The sequence below is a fragment of the Hyaena hyaena genome, unplaced genomic scaffold (genome assembly GCF_003009895.1).
Source record: "Hyaena hyaena isolate Hyena2069 unplaced genomic scaffold, ASM300989v1 scaffold_928, whole genome shotgun sequence".
NCBI lineage: Eukaryota > Metazoa > Chordata > Mammalia > Carnivora > Hyaenidae > Hyaena > Hyaena hyaena.
Window position 1 is genome coordinate 32001 of NW_024081562.1, and position 11503 is coordinate 43503.

Here is an 11503-nt window from a genome sequence, read left to right on the forward strand (position 1 = left end):
TCTCCCCGGTTAATGCTCTGTCTCTCAAAAAGAAACAACAAAAAAATTTTTTATCAAATTTTTCCTCTACTGTTGGTACTTTTAAAAAATAAAATTTAGAGTAACTTGGGGAGGGGGGATGGAGAAGGAAGAAGGGAGGAAAGGAGAAAGGGAGGGGAGGAAGCTTTTCCAGATTAAAAAGGAAAATGGAAGAGAAACTGAAGCAACTATTCCCAGGAATCAAGGGTTGCCCTCCTCAGTGTGGCAGAGGTGGCTGCAATCCCAGGCCTGAGAGTCTCCTAAGATTCTTCTGGAGGAGGCTCCCTGTGGTGATCAAAGGCTGGCTTCACAACCAGGCACACCTCCATTGTACTGTGCTTTGCTTTATTGTTTCCCAAACATTGCATTTTTCACATTGAAGGTCTGTGGCAACCCTGCCTAGCAATTTCATTGGTGCCATTTTCCACAGCATTTGCTCCATTCATGTCTCCATGTCACATTTTGGTGATTCTTGAAATGGTTCAAACTTTTCCATTACTATCCCATTCTTTTTTTTTTTTTTAATGTTTTATTTATTTCTAGGAGAGAGAGAGAGACAGCGTGAGCAGGGGAGGGTCAGAGAGAGAGGGAGTCACAGACTCTGAAGCAGGCTCCAGACTCTGAGCTGGCAGTCAGCACAGAGCCTGATGCGGGGCTCGAACCCACGAACCGCGAGATCATGACCTGAGCAAAAGTCGGACGCTTAACCGACTAAGCCACCCGGGTGCCCCAATTACTACCCCATTCTTAATAGTGACCTATGATCAGTGATCTTTAATGTTACTGTTGGAGCCTGAAGGATGACTGAATTGCTCCAATCTCATGATAAAACTTGAGGAGGAGAAGATAAAACAGAGGAGAAGCTGCTTCTTATGGATGAGTAAAGAGCGGTTTCTTGAGATGGAATCTAATCCTGGCAAAGATGCTGTGAAGATTGTTGAAATGAAAACAAATGACTTGGAATATTACATGAACTTAGTTGATAAAACAGTGGCAGGGCTTGACAGGATTGGCCACTTCTGAAATCCTACTGTGGGTAGAATGTTACCAGACAGCATTGTCTGAGAAATCATTTGTGAAAACAGGATTGGCATGGATATGGCAAACTACATTGTTGTCTAATTTTATGCAATTGCCACAGACACTCCAGCCTTGGGCAACCATCTCCCTCATCAGTCAGCAGCCACCAACTAAGACTAGCAAAAAGATAATGACTCATGGAAAGCTCAGATGACAATAATTTTAACAACAAAGGACTTTTTATTAAGATACATACATTAATTTTTAGGCATAATACTCTTGCGCACTTAATAGACTACAGTATCATGTAAACATAACTTTTATATGCACTGGGAAACCAAACAAAATCATTTGACTCACTTTATTGTGATATTTGCTTTATTGTGGTGGCCTGGAACTAAACCTGCAGTATCTCTGAGGTATGCCTGTTTCCAACTTAACAGAGATGAATCCCAAAAACATTAAGCTGAGTGAAAAAAAAAAAAAGCCACCCAGCGCTCATCCCCACAAGTGCCCTCCTCCATGCCCATCTCCCCCCTCCCCCCCCACACCCATGAGTCCTCAGTTTGTTCTCAGCATTCAAGAGTCTCTCATGGTTTGCCTCTGGGTGTTATATGGAAACCAGCTTGACAATAAACTATTTGTAAAAAAAAAAAAAACAAAAAAAAAACAACAACCAGAGAAGCCTATATATACCATAGAATTCCATTTATATGAACTTTGAAAAAAGACAAAACTAATCTATAGTGAAAAAGTAAAATAAAATCAGTACACCCTTTATCTCTGGGGGTAAGGGCCCAAAATGACGAGGAACGGGAATGAGGGAACTTTCTGGATAATGGTTATATTCTGTACCTGATAGGAGATGGGCTACACAGGGCTATGCATTTGTCAAAATGAGGTAAATGTACACTTCAGATGTGTACATTTAAGGATAGGAAAATTTTACAACAAATGAAAAAGCTGTAATAAATATTGACCTCTAGTTCACGTTATGCATACATAAGTGTTTAGAAGTGAGATGTACTGATGACTTTAACTTACTTTGAATGTTAATATATTTGAGAAAGAGAGAGGTCATGCATGTGTGTGAGCAGGGAAGGGACAGAGACAGAGTCAGAGTTTCCCAAGCAGGCTCCACACTGTCAGTGCAGTCTGACGCAGGGCTTCATCTCACAAACAGTGAGAGCATGACCTGAGCTGAAATCAAGGATCAGACACTTAATTGATTGAACCACACAGGTGTCCCAACTTACTTTGAAATGCTTGGAAACAAGATGGTTTGACAGATGAATAGAGAGACGGACAGGTGGACGGGCATGTGATAAACAAGTAAAATACAATATTACTGCTAGAACCCAGGTGGTGGGCATATATATATTTGTTACATGATACTTTAACTTTGTTGCATGTTTGAACATGTTCATAATACAATATCAGGGAAAATGCATCCCCCTCCTAAACTCCCCACTTCACATCAGGCCCCCTCCCTCCCCTTTTTACTCCCCTCCAGTATCACAGGCCTCTTGGCTCCTACTTAGCAACAACATTTTCACTATGTTCCAGGCAAACCAGGCATAGCACAGAGCACCGGCCTGGATGGCTCCCAGTGTTAAAGAAATATTATTCTGAGACTTATTAAAATGTTATGGAAGACATTACAGTAGGGGTCAATATTATCCAAATAAGAGAGAAAGATTGAGCTCAACTCTGAAGACAGCAAGAACAGATGGGTATTTGCAGCCAAGGTTGGGGGACAGGAGGGCGGTTTTTGGTACACTGACCTAACAGGATTCTTGCAAAGGACTTAGACATCAAAGGTGGGGTTGACGAACTTGAAAACGGTTAGCAAGACAGCTGGGCAAGACCCAGGCTTAGTGGAGAGGCAGCTCAGAGGAGCCTCACTAAAGCTGGGTAGGTCCTTGTCACCAGGTCAAGTTTCTCTGTTACTGGCAAGAAGGGGAGCCAGGGAGCACCATCGAGAGGGCAGGGCTGCCCTCAGTGGCTTCTGAGGTCAAGATCCAATGCCCAGTGCACCAGTTTCAGCACTATCACAGGCAGGATCAGGAATCCCTCTGCTGCCTGGTGCACATTGCTAAAGGAACTGGAATTTAAGTCTGCATAAACACTGAGTACAAAGTCAGAGCAATAACCACACCATGGATTTCAAAGGAAACTGATCTCCCAGATCTGCCAAGGGGATTGCTCAACCGAACTCAGATCCATCCTGTTTTCCTTATGGCCAGGGCTGAGGCCCAGAGAGACTGCAGAGCACCCAAGGGTACAAGCCACCCCATGTCCCTGAACTCCCTGTCCCTGCCCCCTCCCTCTTGGCTGGTGCTGCAGACAACAGAGCTTCTCTGGTAAATGTGCTCCTTGTGAAATTAAATGGTAATTTGTAATGTAAAGCAATGGGGACTATTTACATGGTGGGCCCTGGGCAAAAGCTTCCAAAAGATTCTCTGTCCCCTTATTAAATACAAAATAGATATTGGCCATTGCACTCTCTCTTGCCTCTTTCTACAAGGGCTGTCCACAGGCTTTCCCATGAATATCACAGTTTCATAATGATATGACATCAATCCCTACCAGAGCCCTAACTGCTTTACACCACATTTTAATAGCAAGTTTTAGAAGCTCAAATGTCTAGAAGCTGAATTCTTGGCCAACTTGATAAGACTACTTGCCACTTTAGGTGATGTTTTATTCACTTGGTCATTTATTTATTATAGTATTATTTAATATTTACTTATTATTTACAGAGAATGTCTGCTACTCTCAATTTCTTTCTATACTAATTCAGATCATGGGATCAACAGCCACATATATGGCCTTGTGGGGAAAAAAATTTTTTTTCTCTTCATCTGGCAGAAGGGAAACATTCTTGCCTCCTGGACACATGCGTTCTTTCCTCTGTGGTGCATGGGTGCTGGAAGGCCCATGCCTCTATCTTGAGGCCATTATTTGTCTCTGGGTCTCTGCTAGCTTATCCTTGAAAGCTGTAGGCTACAGATGAGGGCTTGGGCTGCTCCATTATTTTAAACCAGGTTGAAGCAGCACCACTAAGGTTTGCTCATCTCTGTTGGCTCTGACCCCCAGACACCACTGTTAATAAAGTAGCCCACCTCTCCAAATTTGTTACCTTTGCCCAAGGTCATTCGAATAGCTGAGGCAGGTGCTTCTTATCTGATATACTGCAGGTTGCTCTGGTAGTTTCTGTGGACACCGTATGCTAGGATTAGAGATGTTGCTATATTAAGATGCTCACCCCTTGTGTGGCACATGCCAGAGTCCTAATAGGGCATCAGAAATAGGCAGTGTAATGGACAGACAGCAGCATGTGTTAAGCCACAAACTTCTACCATATTCACATCTGCCACCATGTTCTGGTTATTTAGGTAACTGGCACTTCCTAGTATCAAAAGATGAGACATTTCAGTCTACCCTCTGTGCCACGTACCCTTCTAAGACTGGAGGTCCAGCTGTCTGGGATGGATGGGGAAATCGTGATGAAAGCCAATCCCCACCCTCAGAAGATAGCCACTCTTGCTTAGAAGTATCTGGTCAAGGCAGCCCTTTCTTTCCCTGGTCATTTTATCTCCTCCTTTCTATATAACTAACAAAGCCTTTGATCACTTCCTGCAGAGGATATACTGGAGCCAATACCTATACAGTCCTGAACTAGGGGCTCTGTTAACCCACACAGTACCCAGCAGACCATGTCCTCTCAGTGTCTCTTCCTAATCTTGGCCAGACTTCTTTCCCTTTAGGTTTCAGCTGAAATGCCTCTCTTCTCCAAGAGGTTTCCTTGGCCATACTCAGTAACATCTTTCTTTATCAATCCCTTCTATTTCACTTTCAACAGAGCACCTATCACACCCTTATCATAATTACTGATCATTGCCTCCTACCCAACACACATCCTAAACCTGGGCTGTGCAGCATCACAGCCCACATACATTTGGCCACGGGATGCTTGAAATGGGACCAGTCCAAACTGACACCTGCTCTGAGTGTAAAACATACATACAGGATTCCAAATAGCACACACACAAAGATACACACATACAAAATACCTCATTAAACAATTGCCAGTGTATATTGAAATATTTTGGATATACTGAGTGAAATAAGAAATATTAAGCTTACAGTCACCTGTCTTTTTACTTTTAACGAACTGTAAAATGCAAAGTCACACATGGTTCACACAGCATCTTTATTGGGCAGTTGCCCTCTGATAACAAGCACAAGGCTCACTAGTCCATCCTCCACGTATAAACCCGAGACCTTGTGGCCAGAGAGAAGTCCCAGAAAGATTTATCGGTTAAATAAATAAATGAATTATGAAAAAGATAACCTGATGACCTTTCCCCAAATAAAGGCTAATTCATTTATGTTTTGCAAAAGAGTTCTCCAGAACAGAACAGAGACAGGCTCTTCCTTAGCCTCCCTCAGAAACCTGCTCTGGGGATTCCTAGGTTTAGTTGCAATGTTCAACCCCCAGGAAGCCAGAAAGCTGTTTCTCCTTTCACAGGAGGCAGGACTGAGGGTTACAAGCACCGCAGGCCCTGGGAGGAGTGACACCTTCTGCACGACTACAGTGAGCCAGAACTGGGAGCCCTCCGTCCAGAGTAGAAGCAGGGGGGCTTCCCGGAGCCGGACTCACGTATAGGCCAGGCGCGATGCGAGGACCTAAGGAGGGCTAGAAGCTGGGGGGGAGGGGGAGCGGGCGTGACTGGGGGAGGGCGGGGGCGTGGCTGAGAGGGACAAGGCCCGCACTCCGTGGAGGGGCGGGACTTAGATGGAGGAGAGACGCTGAGAGGGAGGGTGGAGCTTGGGGAAGAGAAAATGCGCCTGACCCGGGGAATACAGCCAGGAATGCGGTCAAAGGGGCAGGTCTCAGGATAGAGGGCTGGAACTGGCAAGGGGGAGCTAGGTTGGAGGAGTACAGGGAGCCGAGGCAGGACCCGGGAGCAGGCTCAGGACTTCCGCGGAGGAGGAGCCCGGGGCCCGGGGAGGGGGAGGTGACGGAGGAAAAGGCGGAGCCGCGGAGGGCGGGGAGGCCCGAGGGTGGGTCTGAGGGAATAAAAGGGCAGCGCCGGGGCTGAAGCTTCTGTTCCCTGGGTCGCTCCCGTCCGTGCTCTGTACCTTTTCCAGCACACCATGGCCGGGCCCCTGCGCACCCCGCTGCTCCTGCTAGCGGCTCTGACCCTGACTCTGGCCCTGGCCGTGAGCCCCGGAACCGGCAGGAGAAACAGCAAGTCTGCAATGGTGGGCGCCCCGTTGGACGCCGACGTCAACGAAGAGGGCGTGCAGCAGGCGCTGAACTTCGCCCTCAGCGAGTACAACAAGGCGAGCAACGACGCCTACCACAGCCGCGCGATGCGGGTGGTGCACGCCCGAAAGCAGGTGAGTACCGGCCGGGCCGTGGGGGCGGGGCGGCCCTGAGCAGAGGGCGCGGCTGCCTGACGTCACCCGCCCGGACCCCATCTGCCCGCCCAGCGTCTTGAGGGGTCCGTCTCGGAGCCCCTAGCTGTTGGGCGGGGACTACAGACCGCTCCCTGGCTTCTCAGAGGGCGGTGTCCCTCGTCTCTCGTGTCCGTCACAGCCAGCCCTTCGCATGCATATTACCGGGAGTGCCGGGGACCCCGGCAGCACACTGGGTCACCCCAATGGCCTTCATTTCAGGTTTCAAGCCCCAGCCTGGCCAGAAAGCTGCGGTGATGGGGTCAAGGCCCCTGTCCAGTCCCCCGACCTCCAATGCCCCAGCCTCACGCGATACGGGGGCTCAGTGTGAGCTGTCAACTAAATGACCATGAGCAAAGGAAAATCAGACCCCATACCCAGCTGCCCTCGTGGCTTTGTCACTGAAGAATTTTTTTAAGCACCTTTGTCCTTTTAACTTTTGACTTTAACTTTTCAGACTTACAGAGCAGTAGCAGAAATAGTGAATAAAATCCTTGTAGATTCTACAGCTAGATTCCTTGTATGTTAAAATTATGCCATTTTGCTTTCCATTAGGCACATACATGTGTGTACCTACATTTGTGGGTTTTTTTGAACCTTTTGACAGTTAACACTTCTGTGTGTATTTCCTAGAAAGAAGGGCATTTTCTGATGTAAGCACAATAACACTTTGGAAATCAGAATCAACACTGACAGTTATCCAAAACACAGATCTTACGTAGATGTCACTGGTTGTCTCACTGATGTCCTTTATAGCCCAGGACTGCCAGGTCACATGCTGCAGGCACTGTCTTGCAGCCTCCTTTACTCTGGCAGTCCCTCCATCTATGACCTTGGCATTTTTGAAGCGTCCAACCAGTTGTGGTACACGCTGGGGCTCGATCTGGTTTGGTCCCATGTTTCCTTGAGATGATTCAGGCCATGTGGAAGTGACCGGTTCTCCTCCCAGCCTCCTCTCAACAGGTGCCACTAAACCAGCCTGGCCTCCATGTCCTCGTCCTGCAGTTGAACTTGAGGCCCACACCAAACATCCTCCCTCAGCACCCAGAGGTGGTCAGTGAGCTGGCCTGTGGTACCCAGTGCAGCCCAGGGCAGAGGGTCTGACATATGAACTCAAATCTGTCCTGAGATCCTGGAGGAAAGGCTCCTCGAGGGTTGCTTCCTCTATAGGTCCCATCCATGGGAGCAGCCTCTTGTGTGTGCAGTCACACTCCCCACCCCGATATTGCCCCATCATCACCAACACCCAGGGGTAGTTGAGTGGATTGCTTCTGACCCCTGCGTCTGCCAGCCTGTCCGGGAGTTCTGGTCAGATAAAGAACATAGTCATGGGAGTCCAGAGAGGGGTGGGAGGGAGTGTGAGGAAGGGGCGCTGGTGGCTCTGCGGCTCTGCGTTCATCTTCTAAGGAGGGCGAGGATTTAGGCCAGCTGGCCCGGGGCCCAGTCCAGAGCAGAATGGAGCCTCACAGCAATGAAAGCCTGGTTGTGCATGCCAGCATTTAGGGCTCATGAGCCTTCTCTTGAAACTTAAGAAGTTGGGTCCAGAACAGACCATTTCTCCTCTTGCAGTGGTTGGCTGGCACTGCGTCCTTTGGATGGGACATGCACTCCCTGATCACTAGGTTCTCCCTGGCCGGCTTCTCTCCAGTGTGACACTGGCTTGGTGCCACAGCTCACTGGGGAAAGTGACAGCAGAGGGGTCATGGGACCTGCTTGTGGTTCTACGAGGTAGGATGTGGAGCTTGGTCTCAGTCTTCCATGTTCCTCCAAGTTCTAAGGAGGCTTGTCTGTGGGATTCCCTGTGTGAGGACAAGGTTTGCTTCTATCCTGTAATCTAGAGTGTAAAAGACGCAGGTGTGTGACACACTTCAGAAATATTCCCATCAAAAATTGCACTTAAAATGTAGATGTTCCAGGGTCAGTGTTTTATTGGCCTAAAACATGTATGTGTGTGTCTGCCTGTGATATACAGAGAGAGAGTGGGAGGCATGCCATTTCTTACTGTGAAATAAATAAATAAACCCTTGTTACACTGAGATAATGTGAATATCTGTGGGGTTGATCCTATTAATTGGAATTTAGCTTAATTGCACCCATCACATGACTGTCTTTTGGAACTGATCCACTCTGTTTGCTCCAGCACAGAGCCCTCACTGTGGGCTTAGTTCCTGCCCTGGCTCCTGGCGCTGGAGTTTATTAGCTGACACTGTGCTGGGCCCCCAGACTGCGCCTTACCCTCCTGAACCCAGTTAACAGAATTTTGATCCCTGGCCTCCACCTTCCATCTTCCTACTTCTCCTCCTGCCAGGCTGCCTGAGGCCTTCTGGATCCCCTCTGTGAACTAGTTACAAGCAGGGTCTGAGCACAGCAGCTGAGCCAGCCCTCAGCAGGTGGCTGTGGTTTTCCAGGGTACCTGCTTTGGCAGCAGTGAATGCTGGTGTGAGGGCCCAATAGCAGGAAGGTAATTGTGTGTGAAACTGGCAGGGAGGCTGTAAACAAATCCTGCTCTCCCGGTATACAGGTCGTGGCTGGGATGAATTACTTCTTGGACGTGGAGATTGGACGAACCAGATGTACCAAGTCGCAGCCCAACTTGGACACTTGTCCCTTTCATGACCAGCCACACCTGATGAGGGTATGTGTCCGGAGGACGCAGCCAAGCACAGCAGAGGGGTGGGGTGAGCCTGTGCCTGTGGGAAGCATCATGTGTGAGTGCTGGGGGTGGGGGTGTGCCGCTGCTGGGTGCATGGAGTACGTGTGTGTGCATGTGACTATTTGAGTTTGTAAGCGGGTTTTAGCTGGTGAATAGGGGGTACCATGTGCAGTGTGGGTTGTTGCCTGTGAGATAAGGGGCAGCTGCGGGGTGTTTGCTGGAGAAAGAGAAAGAGGGAGAGAGGTGACCCCTTAATCTTAGCCTCAGCCATCTGAACGGATTAGAGGGAATCAGAGGCCTGTAAGTAGCCAGAACTCTTTGGTGCTGCCCTGCTCACCAGATACTAGTCTCCCTCCTGGGTCTTGGCCTCTGGGGAGGGCTGCACATCCCCCTACCTCCCCCATTCCCTGGGGCTTTTTTGTGTTTCCTGAACTCTAATCCAAGGCCCTGGGTCCCTCCCTCTCCACCTCTCCTAGTGCTGGCCCACTGAAGGTCAAGGAACTTGGGGGCAGTCCCCTGTCCCTTGGGGGCTCTGGAACCTTCCATATGCTGCTCCTCCTTAAAGGGATATGCAGGGGGAATGAGTTTGTGGAATCCTGCTGGTTGGAGATAAGGGACAAGATCCCATCTCTTGGACTTAAGGGATGGGCATGGTGACCGAGAGGTCACTGCAAAGCCCTGGTTAGTGTTCTGGGGCTCTGCAAGGTGGGGGTTGAGAATCACACCACCATTCCTTACCTGCTCTTCTGACATCTTGAGGCTGGACTTGTTCCTTTTGCACTGTAACCCTAACTATTCCTCTCTTTTCCCTTTTGCAGAAAATGCTCTGCTCTTTCCAGATATACACTGTCCCCTGGTTGGGCAAGACATCCCTGGTGAAGTCCAACTGCCAGGATGCATAGAAGACCCTGTGACAGGCTGGGTTGCTCTGGCCCCCTTCTCTCGCCCCGCTCCCCCTTGTAGAACTCCTAAGCCTTGGAAGGGTGGCCCTGTCCAGGTGATGTCCCCTCTGTGTGCTGGTTCCAGGAGACAAATAGAAAAGGGTTCTGGGGCAGGTTTTGAACAGCTAAGTGACTGTAACTCCTTTCTTTTAATTGCTTTTCAAATGCACTAGTATGTAGTGTACTTGTTCTGCTCTGTCTTCATCAATAAAAAGTAGTATCAGCTATCTCTTGAGTTTATTTCATGTCTCGGGAGTATATGTTAAAAAAGGTTTTGGGCAGTGTCTTTGTGAAGAGTCCCTAGTCCCACTGACTTTAGAGGACAGACAAGGAGTAGAGAGCTGACAGGTTCCCCAGGGGAGGGGAACCTGTGGCATGCGGCCACTTTGGGGATGATTAAATCAGGGGCAGGCTGGGAACCCAGCCCTTTATCTATAGTGACTCCTAGTAATCACAGAGAAAAGGAGAGAAACTAGGCTGCTGATCCTGGAGACTTGGTTGCTATGTTTGAAAGGAATTCAGATGGTGAACAGGAATGGACAGGAGAGATTGGTCAAATTAAGCCCACTGCCCAGGGCCACCCTGAGCAGGTATCTGCCAGGTAATAGATTTCAACCACATGTACTGAGCACCTCACACTCCTGGGGCTGATTTTCACTGGTCAAATTCTCTACAGACTAGATAAATAATGATTTCTGTCTCCTTCTTTCCACAAAAGACTACAAGGCACCTTTAGGAGACAAAGTATTATGTGTGTTTATGTAACTATTGGGGAACTACCAATCAGAGTCAAGGTCAGAATCCAGAGTGAAATGAGACTGAAAGCAACACCTTCTTCAGATACATTGCAGGAAGTAGTTTGTAAATGGTTTTACACCCTGCCTGTATCCTGGAGTCCCATTTAAAATAAGTCCTTGTGTAGTAGAGTTTCATATAAGGAATGTAGAATTGAAACCGTAAATGGAATTGAAATAAAGTGGGCTTCCTTCTTATTCTAAGGACATTGTAATTAATAGTTCACCATCATTCTGTAGACTAATGGGTACCTTAGGACTTCAAAATAGAAATGAATTAGTCCTAAACAAAAGAGAACTAAAAGCATACCCCACTCCCTGCATTGTCCTTATATTGACTGTTTCCTGCAAAGGGGTGAAGCCCTCCCAAGGGGCTAGTAGTGCTGGGTCCATGCTTCACAAATCTCCCACTGACAGAGCAGCGTGAATGATCTGGTTGGCTCATTGCCATGAACACAGAGGGTGAAATGACAAAGGGGACCCACCCAGCTGGCCCTGAGTCCTGGCACCCCAGGGGCGGCTGCTGCACCCAGCAAAGGTAGAACTCAGCACAATGCTGGAAGGGGTAGGGATTGTCCCCATCCTATGTGCCTCCTCCAGGTGACTATGTG

General features: G+C 48.4%; 1 protein-coding gene across 1 annotated transcript; it reads left to right on the top strand.

The window, feature by feature from the left end:
* The first annotated feature begins 6129 nt into the window (after window positions 1-6129).
* Window positions 6130-10325, top strand: CST3 (cystatin C). The gene is made up of 3 exons (XM_039220983.1): window positions 6130-6447; window positions 9026-9139; window positions 9976-10325. Exons 1-3 carry the CDS (start codon window positions 6202-6204, stop codon window positions 10057-10059), a joined length of 444 nt encoding a protein of 147 aa, XP_039076914.1. The 5' UTR covers window positions 6130-6201; the 3' UTR covers window positions 10060-10325.
* Window positions 10326-11503: the final 1178 nt, after the last annotated feature.

What these genes read in the sequence shown, in the direction of transcription:
- CST3 (XM_039220983.1), top strand. Translation starts at nt 6,202, where the DNA reads ATGGCCGGGCCCCTGCGCACCCCGCTGCTCCTGCTAGCGGCTCTGACC. An exon ending in TGGTGCACGCCCGAAAGCAG is followed by an intron (nt 6,448 to 9,025) that starts GTGAGTACCGGC and finishes CCCGGTATACAG; the next exon opens with GTCGTGGCTGGGATGAATTA. An exon ending in ACCAGCCACACCTGATGAGG is followed by an intron (nt 9,140 to 9,975) that starts GTATGTGTCCGG and finishes TCCCTTTTGCAG; the next exon opens with AAAATGCTCTGCTCTTTCCA.